The following is a 23,337-nucleotide window of genomic DNA, read 5'->3' as shown; positions in this document are numbered from 1 at the left end:
GTCGAAATGTTTTTCGAATCCATCGGCGTCATGTATGAATTGATTTGTATGTGGAACGCGCACGGTGATGAATGTGCATGTACACAAAGGTCGGTGGCACGAACGTGCGACGGATCTGCACGAAACGCAGTCAAACGGTCGAGGGAGCCAATCACAGACCTAGTTTGATCCCAGGTGCCCGGATGTTGCCGTGGAAAGCTCATCTACGTCATTGTTCACCGCCGGACACCAGCTTGGAAATAAGGAATGGCTTTACAATCGCTTCAAACGTGCTTTTAACAATATTCCAGGTGAGTGTCTCGACGCTTTTATGATCAAGTGGGTATTCAACGACACGGCCGTCGCGTTCTGGTGGACCCGAGTCGCTCGGATTTGTTGTGGCATCCTTACACCGGTACTGTCATGTCTCCTGGAGAGGCGCAATGAACACACGGCTGCCGGTGTCGAGCCCCTCCTTTAGCTACGCGTTCGTGAACCAAGGCCATTATGCTATACAATCAAAATACTTTCAAGTTTTCCAAAATCGAAACCGAAACGTAGTGTTCGATCGCTAAGAGACTCGCTGTGCTCTCCGCCATGTCAGCCCCGTCCATCGTGCTAAGTCGGCTAACGTTAGCACGTCTTGTTAGCTCTTTAGCTTTTGCGTAATGGTCGCCGTTTCCATGGTGTTCGTCTTTATAACATTCACACCAATTTGTTATTCAAGCTCGGTTGACTGCGTGAAGAAATGTTTAAAATCCATTATTGTGTTCCTGCAACAAACCATTCATGTTTGAGGAATGCTTTATTGTGATTGAACGGCTGTGCGCGCGACAGGCCTAGCCGCCAACGTGAGTCAGTAACGGGGAGTGGGAGGGAACAGCTGCTTCCCAACCAGGAAATTCGCCTTTTTTTTTTTTCACCCCACAACTTTATCCAAGAGAAAATAAAAAGTGAAAGCGTTTTTTTAAAGTTCTTTTTAACAACGCGTGATCATTTTTTTATGACGACGCTAGTACGTTTTTGATCTCCCAAGAAATGCTATTTAAAGGCAAATGGAGCCTTTTACGTGTGAATGATCACATTCAGTATAACTTCTTTGCTGTTTTGTAATAACTAAAAGTGAGATTGTGTAACGATTTGTCAAGCTGTAGCGATTGTTTTGTGTGTACGTGTCTCTGCTGATGAAATCCTATTAAATTTTCCACAACTTAATGGGGAACCGTGCAATCACAGCATATGAAAGCCACATTTTGATTTGGTATAAAATTCTTTAAATCGTAGGTTCATTTATTACTCTAAAATATCCATTAGTGTGAATATGAAAGAAAGGTTGTGTACGTATGTCCTGTGATTGGCCAGCAACCAGTCCAAGGTGTACTCTGCCTCTTGCCAATGTCAACTCATGAACCAAACATTAGAGCAAAAGCGCTCTCAAGAATTTGTAAACTGTGATTCTTGCCTGCCCTAAAATCTTTTATGTTTCCCCCCCCCCCACCCACAGCAATGAACTATGACCATTGTTGACAGATCCTCCGAAAATTCTGACCACGAGTCAGTCGGTTGCAAGAGATCCCCCTTCACCAGTGGAGACGGGATGGACAGCAGCTGTTCCAGCAGCTGGGCAGTGGGTCCCACCCTACCCACTGACTCGCCGCGGCTGAAGGTTCCGGGGGGCTGCTTGGGCCCGACGCCTGGCGCCGTTGTCTACAATAGCACGCCTCCCTCCGTGGACCGGCCCAAGGAGCATGGTAGGGGGCCTAATGAGTGTGTGAATAATAATTGACAAGAATTCAAGCTGAGCTGAATAAACCGTCTTTGATCTATGCCTTGTGTCAACTAAGAGGAATAGAAATAACTTTTCACAAAGGCTGTGCTTTGTCTTTAGATACCTTTACAAAAAGTTTCAATTTTTAGAACATGTTAAATATATGTACTTAATGGCCCAGCTTCCTTTTTCTGCGCTTAATAGGCAATGCAGCACAATAGCAGGAACTGGTCCTATGAGCTGCTCTTGAGAAATGTACTCGGTCTAATTTTAGTCTGTTGTGTGTCTAGTGTTGTGCAGCGGCGATGGCATTGACATGCCGCAGAAGGTCCTCTTCTCTCCCGAGCGTCTTAGCCTAAAATGGAACCAGGTTCATCGCATAGGTGCCGGCCTGCAGAACATGGGCAACACTTGTTTCCTCAACTCGGCCCTCCAGTGTCTCACCTACACGCCGCCATTTGCCAACTACATGCTGTCACGGGAACACTCGAAAACATGTACGTTGTTTTTTTTTTTTTTTTTGGAGTCAGGGTTGTCTGCCTTCTAGCTATCAGTCATGTTTGATGTATTTTTCTTTTTTTGTTGTTTTGTGATGCCACAGGTCACGAGCCAGGGTTCTGTATGATGTGCACCATGCAAAACCACATCATTCAAGTTTTTGCCAACTCTGGGAACGTTATTAAGCCACTTGGTGTGCTGCACGAGCTCAAAAGTAAGTACAGGCGTTTTGTATTTACCCAGAGTGAACGACAGGTGGCGCTGTTTATCTGTTTACTTTCATGAATTTGGAGGGAACTGGTTTTCCGGTGCTAGTCACTTTCTTATGCTGTACTCTTCCCAACGCAGGAATCGCGAAGCACTTCCGCTATGGAAGCCAGGAGGATGCCCATGAATTTATTAGGTACACGGTGGATGCTATGCAAAAGTCCTGCTTGCCTGGAACCAAGTAAGTTTTATCCTTAGTGGAGGGTTTGCAATAAACACGACGTGAAAGTATTTAGTTGCTGCATTTGTTTGTGAGTTAACTTTGTGTTGTTGTATGGCAGATTGGACAGGCAAACGCAGGCGACCACTTTTATTCATCAGGTATTTGGTGGTTACCTAAGGTCCAGAGGTAAGTTCATCAATTTGTGGATATTATTTTTTTATAATATCTTTAATCTCTGTTTATGTTTCTCTTTCAGTTAAATGTTTAAACTGCAAAGCAGTGTCTGATACATTTGACCCTTTTCTGGACATCACTCTAGAAATCAAAGTAACTCCACAGAATAGATTTGTTTTTCAGCATGCTTTGCTCATTTTTTTTTGGAGGTATCTAACCTGTCGATTGCTTCTCTTTGCAGATGGCACCCAGTGTTTCGAAGGCTCTTGAGCAGTTTGTCAAGCCAGAGCAGCTGGATGGCGAGAATGCCTACAAGTGCTCCAAGTAGGTCTTCACACAATGATAAAATTTTTCCGAGGCATTTTTTTACGTGCTGTTTTGTTTACTCACAAAAAAAAATAATGTTTTCCCCAGGTGCAAAAAAATGGTCACAGCCTCAAAGAGATTCACGATCCATCGCAGCTCCAATGTCCTCACCCTGTCGCTGAAACGCTTCGCCAACTTCAGTGGAGGAAAAATCACAAAAGTGCGTTCCAGTAATTCAACTCAATTACAGACCGCTTCCAGTGTTTGCAGGTTATTTTCATATTTATCCTTTGCTCATTAGGATGTGAAATATCCCGAGTACCTGGACCTGCGGCCCTTCATGTCGCAGTCGCAAGGAGAGCCACAACTCTACGGGCTGTTTGCTGTTCTGGTCCACTCTGGATTCAGCTGCCACGCTGGACACTACTTCTGCTATATTAAGGTACGGTGAGCCAATTTGCTGATTTGTTGTGCTAGCCGCAAGCTCGCTCTCGTTTCACTATGGCTAAATACTGATGATCCAAAGTTTTGTGTCTCGCAGGCAAGCAATGGTCAGTGGTTTCAGATGAACGATTCGTCTGTGACTGTAAGCGACATTAGATCTGTTCTTAACCAGCAGGCTTATGTCCTCTTCTACATCAAGTGAGTAAACCTTTTAACATGAAATAATTACCTTTCAAAATTTGCGTATAGCAGGTATTTCATTTGCTGTTTATCTTTCGTCTCATCGCTAATGTTCCGGCTCTTTCACAAGGTCCAGTGACGGAAAGAAAGAAGGGGACTATGGTCACATGACCCATAACTCAGCTGCACCTGGCCAGTCATCACCTCGACCCGTAGTGATTCCCCGCATCAACACCACCGCCCATCACAACAACAATGGCGGCTTCATCGGACCACAGCTGCCCCCGCACATGAACAAGGTAATGCTGATACCAAAAATATGAATTATGAATACTACATTTTCAGTATCCCAATATTATTAAAAGAAATGAACCAATGTTATTGGTGTTTGACCAAATTTGTGTCCCCTCTGTAGAATTCTCTCCACATGAATGGGAACGGGTCTTTGAGGGAGTGTCCCAAGCCCAGCACCAGCAGCAGCATTGCTGGAAAACCCAACCACGGCGCGGCCTCCTCTTCTTCCACGTCGCACTTGGCCAGCCAGCCTTCAGCGATCCCAGAGCACGAGAAGCGCCTGAAGCTGTCCTTCTGCATCGGCCAAGGCAAACCGAATCGTCCGGCGGCGGCCTCCTCCTCGTCATCGGCCAGCAGCTCCACCGCCACCTCGTCCTCGAGCTCTTTACCCTCCTCCTCCCAGTCTACCTCAGAGGCTCGCTTCATCCCACGTCAGGTGAACCACGTCAACGGCACGCCGAGCAGTAACGGGGAGCACCAGGCCGGCGGGAACGGCTCGTCCTTCTTGGTGCCCTACGGCCAAGAGTTGTCGGAAGAGTCGGACCAAGAGAACGGCGGGTCCCTGGATAATGGCTGCTCAGTGGAGAGTCACATGAATGGTAACAAAAGAACAAGGGAGGACTTTTCCAATGGCGACTCTGGCGTGCACCACAATGGAAACGGTCTCAATGGGATTTCTCACAGCATATCTAAAAACATACAAAATGGACACCATCATGGACTTCAAAAAGTCAATGGTCATAATAGTGTTGAAAAGGTAAGCTATAGTTTTCCTTTTAATTCTACGCTCACATAATGTAATGAAATGTAATGTGCAGTCCCACAACACTAAATTCTGATATGTTTAAAAACGACCTTGTATTTTTCCCTTTCAGATCTCGGTCAGTAGTGAGGGAAGTTTGTCATCAGAGGGAAGTTCGACTGTGAATGGAGTAGACACTGATCACTCTCAACCAAGGTAGCTTTCCAAATTCAACTCTTTTTATTACATTAGCCTAAAGCTCACGATTCAGTTTTTAATTTCAATGCTTATGCCTAACTGATGGTTTATGAGGTTCGCTTCGAGCCGCTCTTGACCTTGTCTGTTTTGTTGTCGTTGTGCTCGCAGCAAAGAGTCGTTGTCATCCCAGGCTAGTTCTGTTCCGAGGGTCCAACCCGCCGCCAGCGAAAACCAGAAACTCTCCCCAGACGTAAGGGCGACACGAGTGACCGATCCCCCGCCTGAGCAAACGGCCTGCGAAACCTCCTCCGCTTCCACCAGCAAAATTCATTCCTCGGCATCTAGCGAGTCCGCGTCCATCAGTCCCCCAGCCACCTCGCCCAACTCCTCCCACAGCACCAGCGGCACGTGCGCGGCTCTACCGAAGAGTCCCGATGAAGTCACGAATGCCCCACTGACCAACGGCTCATCGGCGGCAGCCTCCAAAGGCCGTGCAGAGGTGAGAGATCATCTCCGGGCCAGTCCGCCTTCCAGAAGCTACGAAAGACAGTCATCGCGGGAAAGGGGTCGGGACCGGCCGTACTCATCTGACTGGAGCAGGGACAGAGAGCGAAACTACAACAGGAGTCAGGAGAGGGACGCAACTCATTACAGACGGGACAACAGAGACCACCATTACAACCACCACCGCTCATACAGGGACTATTACTACCGGGACTGGGAGAGCGAACGTCGCTGGGACAGAACTCCCTACCACCCTAGGGAGCGGGACCACGACCGCTGCTCGCACCACTACCACTTTTATCACCACCACCGATCCAGGGAAGACCGTGATTACCAGCGCAGGAGTTACGGCAACTCCTACCGCCACAAGTCTCACGGCCAATGGAGGCGGGATCAGGACAGCTGGGAAGTTCGCGGGATGAGGGACGATGGCAGGGAAAGGGACCACCACCACTTCTATCGGGGGACGCCGCCTAACAGGTCGCCGTATCGGCACGTTCATCCGGGGTCGGAGGACCAGAATCCTCGGCGGAGCGGTCGCTCTGTGAGCTCTGAGGAGCGGCATAGCAAAAAACACAAAAAGAGCAAGAAGAAGAAATCAAAGGATAAAGAGCGACATCGTGACAGTGGGTAAGTCAGTCAACCTGAAGCGAAACTCGTTTTCGTTACTCGTCTCGCCAGACCAGGGGAAGGCAAACCTTTGTGCCACATTTGCTACCTCTGCATTAGTCTCAACAGTACTTATTGGATTTCTTTCAGGAGCTCCGACTCAGACCGAGGCTATGAAGTAAAAAAAAAGAAAAAGAGGCGGCACCAGAGCGAGCAACGCAGCCCGGACGGCGGCCACAAGGGCCGCAGCAGCGAAGAACGTGAGTGCCGCAAACGCCGTCACTCCAAGGATGCCAAGCAGGACGAGGACAGCTGCTCACCAGACAAACGCCGCCGCCTCGATTACGACCACAATGGCACTTCCACCGCCGGACCTGCACACGGGCCATTTCACAGTCACCTTAATGGATACGCAGGTCGGTTCATTTTATTCTCAAATTACTCGAAGGCAAACAAAAGTCCGAAATTAAAGCTCACTGTGTTTTATAGGAAACGGTTACAGCCAAACCAACGTTGTATCCCACTAATGGTCCGGTGTGCTCAGAAGTACCATGAAGCACTGAAAGTGAGTCACGGGTCACATTTTGAACTTAACATCCACTTACAAAAATCATTTTGTGTGTTTGTCCACCTCTGCTTTCCATCTCTCATTATGTTTTTTACTTATGTTGTTCCAGACCCCCTTGCCTAGACATACAGCGGAGGAATGATTCATTGATCTGGTGCTTCATTGGGAGGGGGGGTTGTATTTTTACCACACGTCAAGTGTTATATATATATTCACTTTTAAAGCATTGATTTTTTTAGTTGCAGTAACGCTCCTACTCTCGTCGGACGTGAACGATGACAAATATTAATATATTCGTGTATGGGACACACAAAAGCCTGGAGCTTAAAACATCTCGACTGCTGCTCAGTGGAACTCAGGACTCAAACTCATCATCCACTCGCTTCACGTGAAAGGGAAATACAAGCGCTGCTGAAAACAAGTTTGGAAGGTGGGTACTACGTGCGTGGATGGTTTTGAGTTTCCTTCATCTTCACTTCTGGGTTTGGGGGGGGTGGTAAATGGGTGGGAGGTGTGGAAATTATGAACAAACAAGCAAGGCTTCACTCACTGATACCTCCACGATGCCCTGGACTGACACATTTCCCCTACGTTTGTTTAGGTTCTCTTCTAACACACTTTACTATTTTAAACTTTTTTCTCTTCTTCTGAGTCATTCCTTTCTGTCTTTCTTTCAGCTCATGTTCTATTTTAATGATACCGAAAAAAAGATTATGTAATCGCAGTTATAAATGGGAAAAAAAAAAACTACAGAAAATCCTGTTTGCGTCTACTAGCATCATAAGGAATACTGTGAATTTAATTTTTGAACTGTACTATCAGTTACTTTTATATACATATATATATATATATAAAACTCCTGTATCAGGATTATAAATAGATGTTGTTTTGCTTTATTTGTTTTTAGACAAACGTGTTAATTCTGCTCATATTCTCTGAAATTATGGCAGCCATGAGTACGGATTGTGTTTTGTTTTGCAACTTTTTGCCAGAAGTTGAAAACTTGTATTATTCCTTTAATTTAGCATGTCAGCATTTATACATTGTACAAGGTAAATGCCTTAAAATACATTTTGTTAATGTCAGAAATTGTACTGTTGTTTTTGTGTGTGGAAAACTGCACTGGAATAGCTGGAAAAGTGTTCTAAATATTTGAGGGGCGATTAGAAAACTTTTTTGTATTTTTCACAAAATAGATTGTCATATCTATGTGTACACCATACAGTAAAGAAGCACTTAAATGAATAATAATAACCTGTTGAAGGGTCTAGTCATTAAAAAAAACCTAAAAATGGCTTATGAAATAACCAAAGAACTGCTCAGTGATCATACTAGATGTTTTTTTCCAACATCCTATACTGTATATTGTTTTTTACACCCCCACCATCATTTTGCATCCTTATTCTCTTGCTAATGTCATTCAAACACTTTTCCATGATTGTAAAGTGCTGAACTAAATGATGAATGGTCACTCAATCACTTGGAAAATACAGTACATAAAAACAAAAACAATGTACATCATATACATGCAGATTGTAAATTGATTTTGTTAAAAATTAAGGAAATAAATTACAAAAAAAATTACAAAGGTGGATCATCAAATTTGTGTTGCTACTCTAAAGACACCAAATAATACAAAAGTGCAAATTATTCCCAGTCTGCTAACTAATATTCCAAGAACGGGAACACATATTTCACAAATAAAATACACTACTCCCCAAACATTTTTTAGCTATTTGGCTTTTAGGTAGGATTTTAGGATGAAACTAAAATGCATTTAAATCAAGTTTTAATTCAAATGAATGGAAATGCTATTGTGATCCTTCTGTTGTGTATACCTGGGCCGCTAGGAGGCAGTGTAATATGGACGTCCAACCAGGCGGACCTCTCACGTGATCACACTTGACGTCACAAGCGCGAAGAGAAGCGGGCAGGTACTTCCGGGTATACACCGATACTTGCCGAATGTTCGTAAATATTTCGTGGAGGAGCGTTGTAAGATGGTATTGTCGACAAAAAATAATTTGCTCTGTAAAATGCTCTTTGGGGAGTCTAGTTTTATACAAAGAACGACATTGGGTAAGGAGGACATGTTTTATTTATCACCGCCTCCTTGTTCGTTAGTCAGGGCGCTGCTTCAATTGGCTACGCTCTCTTGCGTCACACAACGTCGGCAATTGTTAAATTTCCTATATTATTTACTATTTGCCAATAAGTAGTTGGCTTTCCCCACACACAAAAATGTTTTAGGTCTCAATTTATTGAACATGTTTAAGCTCTAAATACACCTCAAACATAATGATAATCTTATAACGATAGTCGAACATTATGCGTTCTTGGGCGGGAAAGGGTTTTCATGTGTTCACCCACTTTGGCTTTTTGACTAATTTACTGTTTTTGCTCTCTTTGCGGTTGTCCCATTTGCTATAAGTGAAGCGCTTTGTTACAGGTGAGGGTGTTGTAAACTGCGCTTTATAAATATATGTGCATTGGGTTGTATTGTATTGTCCTTAAGCTCGAGTCACTCGTAACTCAAGGCAGCGCTGTAATGCATCTTGTGTTCATCCTGAAATTGCATCTAGAAGCCCAATATCCTTAATAGTTTCGAGTCTATTGGGGTTTTGTGTTTGTCTATAGCCACAAATAAGTCAGTGCATTTTGCATATACAAATCAGACCAGCTGATTTTGTTTGAGGCTCTCATCAAGACAGGATTGTTCGGAATGGTACCCATCAGCTGAGTGAAGTACATGTCATTCCTCGTAATATCCGCCAGAGGGTGTTAAAGTCTTTACAGACGGGTCAAAGTCTTAACAGACGTGGCCCACCAAAATGTTGCCCATAGTGCAACTCCTGATCCTCAAGTGAAAGTTTGATTTTGCTGGACTCGGACGTGGCAGTGATCCAAAGGAAAGAAGTTGAAAGATGCCTTTGGTTATTTCTTATTGGCTATCCTCCTCTTCCTGGTGGCCAACATATCATAGAAAGGATCTCTGCTGATGCTGGCTCTGGAGACATTGGAGAGAAAGCACATCTGATGTAAAAAAAAAAAAAAAAAAATGAATGCAAAAAGATGCACTGCTGCAAGAGATCTATTCTGATTTCTATGTTGTATTATTCAGATTAATGTATTGCACATGCCAGAAACCACCCTTGATTTCATATATAACTAATACATTATATTACAGATTTTAATTGTTTTAAATGGAGCTAGTCTCACAAATTGTTCCACAATTTTTCAAAATTAATATGTACACTTATTTTTTTTTGGGTAAATGTTTGCAGTCATGGAAACACAGCGTAGTAGTACTTAGCATGTCTGCCTCAGTTTTTCTTTGTGAAGGTGAACTCCAACACTAAAATTGCTCCATTTACATGCACGTCAATGCTAAGTGGATTGTAGCACCATTAGAGAGCAAGAGGGAGGGTTTAATAAAATTTAGAGCTCTGAAATCCCATCTATCCATTTTCTACAGCCTTTTTACTCATTAGGGTCACATCAGGGGGTGTTGGAGTATAGGTAAGTATGGTGAGTTCACACAAACTCCACAAAGGAAGGCCAGTCCCACACATGCTAGCCACTAGGTCAACATGTGTGCACGTGTGTGTCCGTTTGCTCGCGCTAATCAAAGGGAAGTGAGCTTATCCAACAAAGCAGAAGTCACCTCGTGCGTTATCTGTGCCAGGAGTGTGAGAAACAGACTCCTGTTCGGTCACCAGTGCATGTGTGTGTCTTTCCATTGTGTGTTTGTATAGCCACACACGTACAAGTGGTGTGTCATCGTCAAGGTCACCCATGAGAAGCCGACACATGGGATGTGGCTAAGTGCCCCTTCGGTGTAAATGGATCCGCATAAACACAGCCAAGCTCACTTGATGGATTTGATCCATTCCTCCTTCTCCTCGGGCGTGGGGGCCGAGATCCTGTAAACCACGTGGTTGCCCTCCACCACGCGTCCGTCCGCTTCTGTTTTGCAGGCCTTGATGACTTGCCCTTTGTGGTTAGGGTTGTAGAGCTCGAAGCAGTTCTAGGGGACATAACAGAAAAGCCAAGGGCGTGTGAAAATCTGTCTCCAAGAAAGAAAATGTAAAGAATTTGACATGTGTTTTTACCGGTTTCCTAGGTTCATCCACTTCACGGATACTCAGGTTTTCCAAGGGGATAATCCCACGGGGCTCTTTATCCTGCAAAAATAAACCTCAGCGTGACCTAGCCAGTAATAACAATTAAAATTATGTCACTAAACAGTCAGTGCAACATAATTGTTTTATGCTTTAATTCAATTGGCCTCCTCCTGGCCACCAGGGAGTAAAATGTGTAGAGACGTTTTTCACAGAGGATAAAGAATATATGCTACATGTTGCTGTAGCGCTGTACATGAATATGCATTATACGCCACAACATCAATGCCAGTTTCGGTAGTTCATCATGCATTGGTTGTTATCATTAAGTTAGCAGACTTTTGTAAGGCAAACAGATTTGTTGATTATTCTTTGCATGTAATTCTTTTGTTTTCTTTCCAGTCAACTGAGAATGGCAGTAAACAGCTTCAAGCTGTTTTTTTATCTTCAAAGAATTGTTCTTGGAACGACCAAATTGCTGCTTGTTGTAAAGTGAGGTGAGTGAGTTCGCTGCAGCTGTTTAGCTAGCCAAATATTTTCCAGCTTGTTTCAGTAAAAAAATCGTGAGTCGGGGCATCGCTATATAATTTTGCTGTTATTTGCTGGCATCACGAAACCAAGGAACTGTTGAAATTAATTGAATCAAATCAGATTCAGTCCAACTGTCTAGTAGTTGTCCTGTATATAACATCATTGTTTTGTCCTTAGGTGAAAGCTTACAATGATGGTAACAGCCATGATGTGCCAACACCGTTCGTCGAGATCCAGGAGCAAAAATTATATTAACAAGGTAAAATAAATATTTAGTCAAATATTTTTCACCTTTGAGCCTAGAAGTTCTGTACATATTGAATTATTTACTTACGGTTGTGTATTCAAAGTAATACAGGCAGTTGTCTGTCAGTATGAACCACCTCCTCTTCCACGTCTTCACCCTGCCGCCTGCTCACATGCAAAAAAAAAAAAGTGCAAGGCTTAGTATAAAATGTGAAATTCTTTTATGTTTCATTTTGAAAGTCAGGCTGACGAATAATCGCCTTGGCACAGAGTTGGTGGCAAAAGTACAGAGTTGCTTTTCCCTTAAAGGAAATATCAAGAGTCACAATCCCGCCATCTGCTCGCATCGTCTAGTGAAAGTAGATTATTCGGATTAGTGGATATTCTGTGCTGTAATTAACCTGTGTAATAAAAACAAGGTTATGGCTTAGCGCTATGCACATGTCTGCCGCAGACTGCACCAAGCAGCCGTTAAACTGATGTAATCAATATGTAATGTTCGCTTGACCTAGATTTTCTACAGGGCATGTGAAATCAACGCGTGAAAAATAAAATGTTGCTTTTGCTGCTCAGAGTCTAAGTTTCAACCCAAAAAATATGAACTGAAATGTATTTTCCTGGGAGGGAAACTGTACTGGCTTTTCTTTTTCTTTTTTTTTTAAATTATGAATTAAATTTTGGAGGCAATTGACAACTGTTAAGTAGTCAGGCAAGCAGAGCAGGACCAGAGGGAGGATAATAAAAAGGCGAGAAGGTCTCCATTATTTCTCTCCATGAACAGCCACACAGCAGTGGGCACACATTCCCCACCAGTCCATTCTTTAAAAAGTTCAGCATGACTGTGTTTTGACAGGACCCTTTGTCTCTCTCGCTTTTTTTTTTTTTTTTTTTTTTTTTTAAGGGCAGCTTCAACTCATATCTATCTTTAAAAGGTAGCCTGTGGTCCTTAATGCTGTTGTATAATGAAGAGAATGGGGCTTCACCATAATTCGTGAAAAGCTAAGGTGACAAAATGGCAATTTTCACATTTTCACTGCGTGGGTCGCCCTCCCACGAGGCTGAGTTAATGAAAACTCCAACACCAAATTGTAGGCAACATTAGTGTTGTGATGATTCTATTATTGCTGTCCATTTACATACCAAGCTTTAATAGCCAGCCTTCTCTGTCGGGGTTGAAGAAGGTATGCGTCAGATCATTCCCGTCATCCTCCGGGATCTTAAACGGCTCATTTTTTATGCTCTCGTAAAGGTTCTGCAGAAAATGGCGGGAGAGGGGGTGGGGGGGTACGGTTTATCAGAGTAGAAAAAGGCTCATTTATGGCAAAGGAGGCCACCGCCGTACACAAACGCTCCGTGCGACAAATCCTCACCCTGAGAAGCTCCTCTGGCAAGTCTCCGCCTTCGTTGATCCCTCTGTTCATGGAGATGAAACGCTCCACGGGGGGCTTGTCTCTAACGTTGGGGTTATGCAGGCTGGTATTCAGCATGATGATAGCAAACGACAGCACGTAGCAAGTATCTGGAAGCAGTTGATGTTACGTTTAAATGTACGTAACTTCCCTCTGCTTTACCTCCTCGTGCACGCATAAGGAACCTCTTTCACGCTGTAAAACATCTTCAAATATTTACGAGTGTGTTGTCGTTCCTGCGTTCGTCACCAGACTGCGTTCTCACTCAGCCAGGTCGTGTCTTTGTGAATTATGGATGCAGCGGCTCTTTGCTCATCCGCCGTGCGGAGCTGTGATGTTACTTAAGTCTGCTTGATCCTTATTGAGCCTTAGTTACAGCAACTCGTGCATCTCATTGTCATGTTTTTAAGCGTATTGGATTTAAAGGTGGCTTGTGCAGATATAACAATGTTTTCAAGCCATTAAAAAAAACAAATCATTTTTATAGGATTATTTTGGCTTGTAACCAAGCTTCTGTAGGTCATTCTAAAACGTTCACATACCTGTAGACTGGAAGACCCCCGGGTTGCACTGGCAGTAGCGGGAAGCAAAGGCCTCCATCATGCGATCGATCTTCTGAGCTTCACCTGGCAAACGGAAACTCCACAGGAATTGCCTGAAAGACAAACAGGAAGTTGGCGTCACGAGCTGTCAGGATGTGTTTAACGACGTGTGTTTTTTTTCGCTGACCGTAGCGCTTGGACGAGGTTGAGGTCAGCAAACTCGTGTAGCTCCACAAAAGCCTGCAGCACCTTAATGTTGAAGTCATCCCTGGTGGGCGAGCAAACAGATGCCGCGTCGGAAAAACAAAAACGCAATCCGCATGCAACTCGGTAAACAGGTGTCGAAATGGGCCTTCCCTCAGCATTCCTGGCGTGATTACTAATTTATTCGCACAAGATGCTGAGAGGTGGCGTGTGGAAGCAATTTAAACAGCTGGCCTGTGCTTTGCATTTCCTCGGCCCTCAAGGCATTGGCGCATGTGCCAGATTGATGAAAAACAGCTCAACCCCAAACCGCACACTGGTTTGTTGGGTCGTTGGTGGTTTCTGCGGTGAAACCCGCTTATACGAGCCTCCGTTGTCTTTTTATGAGCCAAATACTTTTGTCTATTGAGCAAAGTTTCGAAACGATAACATTCCTCAGTTATTTAAACCGGGGGTTGTGTTGTCTTTGAATTTGTGCACAGTTCAAATCATCTGGAGCCAGACAAAAATCAAGCCAAGAACAACAACTTCCATTTGTCGGCTATTGAAGCGTTTCATTTTGCATAATTCTATAGGTACCCAAATTAAGTCAACTAGCACAGGTCAAACTTGGCAAATCTTCAAACCATCATCTCACCGTTCGCCGAGGTAGTCTCCAATGACCGTCTTATTGAGACCTTCTCCTTTATACAGAAATTGCGCAATGTCTTCTGGCGTATGCTGAAGGAGGTCGTTCTCAAGTAAGAACTGGATTCCCTGGAGGAGAGGAGGTGAACTTCATGAACCACTTCAAGAGCATCTGAACAAGATGAAAAGGTGAGGACACTCGAGGAAGAAAAGTACCTTTTTAGGGTCCATGTTGAATTTCTTCCTGCCCATTGCGATCTGTTTGTTTCTCTGGGATGTTTTACTGGAAGATAGGTTTGAGTTGGACAGTTAGAAAAATATCTGTACAAGGGCTGCAAATAACGTTTAATTTTATAATCAATTAATCTTTCGGTTAATCGATGAAGCAGTTTTAAATAAAACTTTTTAAATTCCATCCCTTTATTAAAAAATAGGACATTAATTCAAACCGACAACAAATTTAATTGTGATTCAATTTGGTCGCTAACATGTTGGGGAATAGGCAAAAAATGTTGATCTTTGTTTCTTAAAGTTAAAACAAATCTTTTTATTTTGATTCAACATAAGAATAGTCTTCTTTCATGGAGGATGGCAACAATCAGAAAATATTTTCTTCTAAATTCTTACCTCTCGCCAACACACGTCAGCTGCTCGATTTCTGTCATGACCTCGGCAATTTCAAACTTCAACCTCTGCGCGACAGACATATTAATGTCGATAAGTTGGCAAAGTAGTTCAAAAGTAACCCAAATTGGTTCAAGATTGCAACGTCAGGTTTTTTAGTACAGTTTCACACACACCTCAATGTCGTCCAGCAGCTCTCTTTTCCTACGCCGGATGTTGCACAGCTCATCCTTCTCCTCCAGGGAGAGATCCTCAGGAACTAAAATGCATGATGGAGAAAACACAGCTCATTTGTACACAGTTCACATCCTCCGCTGCACACGCGGCGACAACGTGCCAACATCAAACAGCAAATGGAGGGATGGCGTGAAGTCGAGGGAAAAGAGAATCCAATCTGGCAGCCTGGAGGAGCTGAGAATGATCAGCAAAACATGGGAAGAAAAAAAAAAAAAGTGTTTGCTGCCTATCGCTGCTGCTCGACTGACTGTTTCACCTCCTTTAGATGGAGCGAGAAGCATCGCGAGGCGATGTCTTGAGTCTTAATTAACTCCAGAAAGAGGTTTTAATTAATCCACTTCAAAGTAACTCAGCCCACTCCTCCTTCTCCACTCGGCCCGAGGGATAATTCTATTAATAAAACCAATCCAGATTAGACGACACAGGATTCTGCGATTTAACTCGCAGCTTCAGGAAAAAAATGAGAAAGCAGAACGGACGGACGAGTCACTTCTTGATCTCGATCCATCCTAGTAACACATTAAGTATGTTTGATCTCGCTTCATTAGGCTAACGTGGCACAAATCTCTCCGCGGGGCTCATCTCGCCTACATTTCGGGAAAAAAAAATAACATCACTCCCTAAATTTATCCTTACAAGATTACTCTGCTGTTTGTATCAAATTAAGATTAGCCTTCACTGTACAACTTTGTAGCACCTGTACTTGTTGTTAAATTTGAAAACTAGCCAAATATGCACTTGTTTGATCTTGCTTCATTAGGCAAAAGCGGCACAGAGAAAAAAAAAAAAAAAATCACCAGTTTTCCTTACTCCCTCAAGATAAGTAAAACAAGGTCACTCAGCGAAGAGGAAAACATTCATCCCACTTTTACTTTGACATCTTGTTAACAGAAGAGTTGCGACACATTTCAATGACCTCATTGACCGTACATATTCCTGAAGCGCTGTGTTTAGAGTTAAGGAAACTGTCGGGGGGGAAACAGCTGTGGGATTTCCTGTGTGGGAACCGCGTTTAACACGTCTTAATTTTGGGGCCAAGCTTCGTTTTATCCCCATCTGCTGTCAAAGCACCGCGACAGAGAATAAAGATGTTAATTAGTGGTTGTTACCGCCGGCACTTCTACAACTATGAGTGTGGAGGATATTAAAAGCCAATTAAGGACTCATAATAGAAAAACTTTTAATGCTGTTCATAATTTTATGAGAGGGGGTTTCCGCTCCAAATTTGTGCGGACATTTCTAGCTTATGGTCAAGTCAAGATGCACGGATACACTATCGCTGAATTGTTAGGGGTCACTTAAAAATATCTGTTTAAATTGTGACTACACTTGCATCTCAAATCATCTTCATTAAAATTAATGAAAAGTGCCAATAACTTGTTCGTTGTCAGCAAGTCAGCAAAATGCCAAACATAATGTGGAAAAGCATCCCTTGGTTATTATTTATATCGATCAAAAACGGGCACCCAACGGCTCCCGCATTCTACTTTCCCGAGGCCCTACATTAGCTAATGAGTTAATGTCTACTCACGGCAACAACACGCATGATTACAATCTTGATTCATTCCAAATCTAATGAACGGTAGGCATTGCTCCATGTCATAAAAGGCCATCACTATTATTAGCCGACTGCTACCATCATCCTCCAAGGCTAGATCTTATTGGTCTCTCCAAACTCATAAAATCCACTGTACAATCAGCACTCACATCTTTGTGCCAGTGGATAATCTCGTTTGGCAATGGTGGATGGGCTTCTCTGCCAATTCCATTATTAACACTCTTCCATCAGTGACCTTCCAGGACTCATTTCTTAATTGGGTTTCTTTAGGAAGCAGAGAAGAAGCCCTACCTGGACTCACTTGATATTTTTCCCTCAAAATTCTCCTGTTGTGTGTAGAATTTTGAACAAGGCAATCAATCATTACTTCATTCATTTTTCAGCTGCACTGTAACAGTGGTTTGAGAGAGCCCAGAAGATTTAATGTCCATCATGTGCCCAATAACACAAGTGGGCTCCCATTGTAATCTCACCCACTACCCCCTCAAAAATAAATCCCCCTAAATCTACTTTTTGGAGTAAATCCCCTGCCTCTCCGTGCACCCGAAGCAAACAACTGTCCCCCATCTAAACCACCCACTGGCGTTTACAGCTTTTCTTTTTTTTTTAATTGAATGCATCCAAACCTTCACGTTCATAATTTTTTACGAGGTGACGATTGTTATAAACTACACGGTTTCACTTAATTACTCTCCAAAAAATGATCTCTGTTCATCTATGTCTGCAATCGATAGTGACAAGCAAAAATAATTAACTATTTTAGTAGCAGTGGTGAAAGACTGGAAGCAATGCTAATTGCTAAACTATTGACAAATGAAACATTGGCTGACTTCTTTTGTAACTGTTGGTATATTTTTTTTTAAATTGTGGATTAATTGGTCTGTCCCTTTTATAAAAAATTGATAAAAAAAAAATTTGGGTGGTGTTTTGTGTGATTTTTCCAATGTAAAATCCAACATATATATAAATATGCATTGGCTCAGTAAAGGTTGCGACACATTATCGAGCACACCGAGCTTGCAGAAAGTGAGAATCCCACGCTCACTTAACATGGGCTGCTGTGTGACTGCGAGTAGATTGAGCCAAGCTTCCCTGGCTTTATTTAGCGACTTAACGCACTGTAATGCTTTAAAAAAAAAAACAAAAAAAAAACATCCCTGTTGCTCTGCTTGGCAGTACAGCAAACAAGTGGGCCTCTAATCTAACCCCCCCCAATTGCCTCCCACTGGATAAGCATTCACATTACAACCCAGGTCATATAGACAGACAGACGAAGAACACACACACCCACCCACGCACACACACACACGGGAAGGCCAGCTGGCACTAATCCCGCACACTCCCCCTCCCCCTCCAAAACCCCCAATAGAAGCGGAAGTGTGATGTATGGCCGACCTGTATGCAGATGTTGCAGCTGCCCGATTCTAACCTACTTTGCCTCAGCTGGATAAAAAGCAGCACGTGGAGCAGCAGATAGGCCGTTTGGTGTTGTGCGCTACTCGGATGTTTGGGCCTGGCGCCACGTCGCAAAAATATGATGGGCTGTCATGTCATCATAATGCAGGAGGTGGAAGTTATTCATAGACTTGCAAGGCTGTCAATGATGCAGAAGGAGCTGGAATGTGAAAACGGCTGAGAGTGAATGTAAAATACATTTTGGGCGTGCAAGCATATTGCTTTTTGGACTCGCCGTGTTTTACCGGCTTATTAATATGGAGTCTCGCATGAGTCCCCCCTCCCCCACATTATAAAAATTGTAATGCTTTCATTTGCATCACTGGTTATCTGGTGCAAATGTGACATCCAGTTAACTAGCTAGCTATACTGTCGTCCACAAATGCATCTTCCCTTAAGATCGTATACTGGCGTGACCGTTTTAGAGTGCCTCATTGTGCACCAAAATTGTGTTTTTTTTTTTTTTAACAAACAAAATATTTGAATATTTCCTCTCCTTTCATGGCAGCAGCTCTTTTCTTTGCGTGAGAGAAAAGATTTGGGAGCTTCTAGTTTTTCTTTTAACTACCTCACAGAGGATATGGGGCTCAAAGAAGCTGATTGCTTGGGTTAAGCCGCAGTTTTTGGGGACGGGCGACCTCCCGCCGAGAACGTATTTACAACGGGGGTGGTCCGCCCATAATGTCCTCATTCGATCACACATCTGCTCAGCATCAGCGCTATCATAATACAGTATGTTGGAATCGACGGAAGGATCTGAGAGGTTTTGCCGTCCTATGTTGGCAGGCCAAAATAATCAGCATTTGATCGGCCTGAGAATGAAACATTCTGATGTTTTTTTTTCTTCTAGCATCTGGACAGGGTTAGGGTCAGTCCAAACATCTCTGTTGTGGTGACTGAAGTGAAAAGTCTTGTTTCTTTTTGTGCTTTAAGAAGTAAATTTGAAAATGTTTCTTCTTATAGCCAGTGATGTTTTCAAACATGCAAACACAAATTTGGATGATCATTTCCTGATACACACCTCTGCTTGCCAGCTCCAGGCTGTCAGTCAGGTGACAGACAGGAAACAGAATGAATGTAATAATCCGCCCGATACGCTCGGCGACATTATTGCGATGTGTATCCAGCAATTTTGAAATGCTATCGTGATGAGTTCTCTGATATCGTCTATAGTTGGACGGGAAACTAACACGTTTCTCACCTCTGCAGAGACCTGCTAGCTACTTGTTACTATTCTAGTAAATTTCACAACGCCTTTCTCTTCTCTCCTCTGCACAGACTTGGAGAGCTTCTCCTTTCCACAAGCAATAAATCCACGTGAGACTACCTCTTTGCTGAGTGTTGCCTCACTCGCCAACCCATCCCATCCACCTACACACACACATTTAAATGCACTACCATGGTGATGGGAACATGCAGGGAAGCTTTCTCAGTTTCTTTCCTAATCAGCTCCATATGTAGTCTCCTCTCTCCACTCTTGATTGTAAAGTATTTTACAAGCTCCCCTTCACTCCCATTTTACTCGCTGTTACTATCGGTGAGTTCAGGAACATGCGCCATAACCTACACTATATTTAATCTTCTACTCTTGCCCCACAAATGTAATCTTGGCAGTCAAATGCAATTTGCAGTCTTAAGAAAATCTAATCTTAAGCCCTTCAACAACCAGGCAAAGATTTTTGTGCAGTAAATCTTCAGACACACAAAGGAGACATTTTGTTTTGGATGGGGTGAATTCAATCTGGCTCAATGCGTTTATAGCAAAGCTTTTTTCCCCCCCTTCAGCCGAGCCAACAACAGACATTAACGAGAAATCAAGATTTTTTTTTTTCTTTTTCCCCAAAATGACTAACGTGAAAATAGCGACCGTCACAAGACTGAATTGATTAGTTGCATGTTTTGTTTCGAGAGTTCTGGATTCCTTTGACTCTCTTTGTTTGAGCTATTGTTATCAAACGCCTGCAACTCATCGGGATGTCAGCACGATTAATCTACCAATTTTGGAGTGTCTGTTTATTGAAGTGGGAGCCAAACTTGAAAAATGCAGTCAATGGCGACCTGCCCCAAGTGACTGTCTGCTGCCCTCCCACACAGTGCGCCTATAGCCACAACAAAGATCGCACAACTTCCCCTTCGAAGCCACTAATTCCCTCCGAGGTGCGGCACTAGATTCCCAAAAATCACACATTCAGTGAGTGGATTCCAGTTTTTACAAAATCTGGCATGTCATGTGACATATTGTCGTCTATCTGCTCTCAGATGACAGGCTGCGGTAGCGAGTAACTTATCGGCCTTGCGACGCCCCGCGTGCGGAGGTGCGCGTGTGAGCAATGCGAAGTGACGTGTGCGGCGGTGGCCCTGTTAGCACTCGAGCGAGAATCAGGCGACGCTCCCCGTTAGTTTAACATTTATGATAAGTTATCTGAATAATTCATTCGGCGCAGGGGCTGTTTCCCGTCTGATCACAAACAGCACGTCTGACAGCCCGTCACATGGTCGACATTGACTATGGGGGGGTGATGGGGAAGTGGCAATGACGATGCCCGTCAGCTCTTGCTAATCTCTCACAGTTTAACCGGCAAACCGTTATCAGACTCAAGTCCGTTTGTGTTCAAGGTGGGTAGCATTATCTGATGGAGGATGTATTTGCATGTGTGATAAGACAGACGGTTGGCAAAAAAAACCCAAAAAAATTGATTGCAATTTGATATTTGTTGGAAATCTACTCTTGGTTAGTCTCTGAAAAATTCACCTGTTTGCGGTTATTGGGCCCCAAACTAGGTCTAATATAAAACTATTGCACTATGTTGAAGTGATGGGAGTAGCTTCATTTCGTTTTGCCCCATGGAAAAGGGGATTTGCTGCCATCTTCTGGCCTCTAAAATTAATTCCAAGTATTTTTAGGTAGACTTTAAATTCTCAGATTTTTTTTTTGGGCTGCAGTTTTCACTGTGGTTGAAAAAGTCATTTGTTAAAAACAAGCTTGTTTGAGAATTTGAGATGCAGAAGGAGGGCAAAAATATATAAATGACTATACTGACGGTCCCGTTATGCAGCAATGCTGTTTTAAGTTCTAAATCTGATATCGCAAATAAATACATAATCTAAATTGCTTTCCAAAAAGTGTAGGTAACGAAAGCAAGTGATTTGCATGACACACTTTTGCCACTAGCGCATTATCAGTTATGAAGGGACATTCGGCGGCACTGGATTTCATCAGCAAACTACAAAGGAGCCTGAGCACTTGTTTGTGTGGCTGCCATCCATTTATCTTATCAATTCCACCCAGTTTGCAGACTTCAAATACAAGATTGTGTGCAAGAGAGAGAAAGAGGGAGAGAGAGACTTTCAAGCTTTGCTACAGGGGGCTTCAAACAGATGGAAAATTATGTTTTTGTTTTGAAAAGAGCAAGTGCCTTAAGCAAGGAAATTGAATTACCTATAGGGAGGAAACTAGTACTTGTAGCTGTTTTTGCATAAAGGTGCAACCAATTTAGTAGTGCATGGATGTACACATCGAGCATCCATCCATTCATCCATGCCAGAGCGAGTGCTGAAGGAGGAAAAGCATCCTTACCATGATTGTCTTCATCCATATTGATCCAAGCGGTGACAGGGCAGTCCTCCTCAAGGTGTGTCCGGATGGACCCCTGCAAATCTATATTTTTCCTCTCTTATTAGGATTTTTTTTTTCTCCCTCTCCCCCCGTCTCTTTCCTCGGTGACAAGCCGGTGTGTATGAGTCTGTCAGACGTCTGGAGACAAGCAGATGATGGTGAAAATGAAGGAGTGCAAAGTGGCAGCAATCTGCCCACAAATGAATGTTAATCAGATCCTTAATTGTGATGAAGGACGCGTGAAATGGAATTGTGTCCACGCGACGAGACTATTCTCCCCCTCCTTCGCTCTCTCTCTCGTCTGATTCATCCTCTGCGAGTGTGTTCACATTCGCTCCGCTGCAACCGCTTCGACGTCCCAAGCCCCGCCCCTGCAAGCAATCGACGCGCGCACACACACATTCCCTGCTAAATGAATGAGAGCTCATTGTGTAAAAAGCTGACGCGATGCTATTGTGCATCAGAAATAATATTCAGTTAGAATACACATAATATAATATAATAGTGTATTGTTTTTTCTTACCGGTGTAGAAGGCGGATAAAAAAAAAAATCTAAATTACAACATCTAAGTTAGTTCAATTAAAAAAAAAAGTATTTTTATCTTTATTTAAAATGGCATTTTTGTCATGCATCTGCTCGTGTCCTACCCTCCCAAGTAGCCCTGATGAAAATCCCTAATATTGGCTACACACCCTCAAATGACATAAACATGACATATAAAAATCAGGACGTCCAACCTAGTAGAGGGCGCAGGATGAGGGCGTCTCCGTCACTTCACTTCCTCAAACTTTCTTCCATTGTCCCCTGTGGTGTGGCACAATGAGTCCTCTGCCTCACCCCTCTTCCTGGACTCTCAGCTGCAAGCCGGGTTTAGGGATCGTCCCTGGAAAAGTGAACTGAATCACGAGTTCAATTGGACAGGGACACACAGGAAGTTTTGCTTTAACTCGCATCATGTGCCTTTATAATTGTGGAGAATATTTGAAAAAAAAATTCCTCTACAGACTATAATAACAAACAGATTGTTAAATGAATCCTATATGGTCTAGCAAGAGCTTGCAATTTACTTTCTGACAGTTAAACTCTGTCCCCCCCCCCCCCCCCCCCTAGGGCATCACCAAATTCTACAGCATAAGCAGTCACAAGTCATTGGAAGCATGTGACCATGTAATTGCTCCAACCTCAGAAGCCACCAACTGCTTTCTTTATATGAGACACTTACAGTAAGTAGGTTATTCCATGTTCATATGTCCAACATCCATATTTTCTCCTCCAGAATAAATCGGATGGGAACGTTCCTCTCCAAATCCCACAGTTCAGTCGTGCCAAAGTCCTGCGATCAATGAAACGCTAACTTGATGCATGTGTTGTTCACAATGTGCACCATTCTAGATCCAAAGCACATGTCCTGCAAATCAATTTGGATGTGCAAATACCATGTGAGAGTCAGACTTTTGATTCATTCCTTGCTG

The 23,337-nt window shown here is 43.3% G+C and overlaps 2 protein-coding genes across 4 annotated transcripts; one reads left to right on the top strand and one right to left on the bottom strand.

Annotated features, from left to right (window-relative positions):
• Nucleotides 1-126: 126 nt before the first annotated feature.
• On the top strand, nt 127-7,783 carry usp42 (ubiquitin specific peptidase 42). 3 transcript variants are annotated; one of them, XR_015854081.1, is made up of 19 exons: nt 127-290; nt 1,484-1,730; nt 2,038-2,244; nt 2,349-2,459; nt 2,594-2,693; nt 2,794-2,861; nt 2,932-3,002; nt 3,091-3,173; nt 3,264-3,375; nt 3,457-3,597; nt 3,697-3,797; nt 3,910-4,078; nt 4,195-4,830; nt 4,949-5,031; nt 5,182-6,147; nt 6,277-6,542; nt 6,616-6,691; nt 6,804-6,848; nt 6,934-7,783. XR_015854081.1 is itself a non-coding variant. In XM_088360333.1 (18 exons), the coding sequence occupies exons 2-17, from the start codon at nt 1,493-1,495 to the stop codon at nt 6,651-6,653; spliced, it is 3,390 nt and encodes a 1,129-aa protein (XP_088216459.1). In that variant the 5' UTR covers nt 127-290; nt 1,484-1,492; the 3' UTR covers nt 6,654-6,691; nt 6,804-7,783. The 3 variants fall into 3 exon arrangements, 2 of the variants coding, with proteins under 2 accessions (XP_088216459.1, XP_088216460.1); XM_088360333.1 differs by having other exon boundaries at nt 6,804-7,783; XM_088360334.1 differs by having other exon boundaries at nt 164-290; nt 1,510-1,730; nt 6,804-7,783.
• Nucleotides 7,784-8,934: 1,151 nt separating this feature from the next.
• On the bottom strand, nt 8,935-22,169 carry LOC148382496 (cytohesin-3-like). Its single transcript, XM_088360343.1, has 13 exons — nt 21,826-22,169; nt 15,175-15,257; nt 15,002-15,066; nt 14,591-14,657; nt 14,385-14,503; nt 13,731-13,811; nt 13,544-13,656; nt 12,963-13,111; nt 12,733-12,844; nt 11,681-11,757; nt 10,807-10,878; nt 10,567-10,721; nt 8,935-9,701 (listed from the first exon to the last, which is right to left on the bottom strand). The coding sequence occupies exons 1-13, from the start codon at nt 21,842-21,844 to the stop codon at nt 9,629-9,631; spliced, it is 1,185 nt and encodes a 394-aa protein (XP_088216469.1). The 5' UTR covers nt 21,845-22,169; the 3' UTR covers nt 8,935-9,628.
• Between the last annotated feature and the right edge of the window lie 1,168 nt (nt 22,170-23,337).

This window comes from Syngnathus floridae, chromosome 18 (genome assembly GCF_059516105.1).
Source record: "Syngnathus floridae isolate MCC-2025c chromosome 18, RoL_Sflo_1.0, whole genome shotgun sequence".
Taxonomy (NCBI): domain Eukaryota; kingdom Metazoa; phylum Chordata; class Actinopteri; order Syngnathiformes; family Syngnathidae; genus Syngnathus; species Syngnathus floridae.
This window is presented reverse-complemented; position numbering and strand designations above follow the sequence as displayed.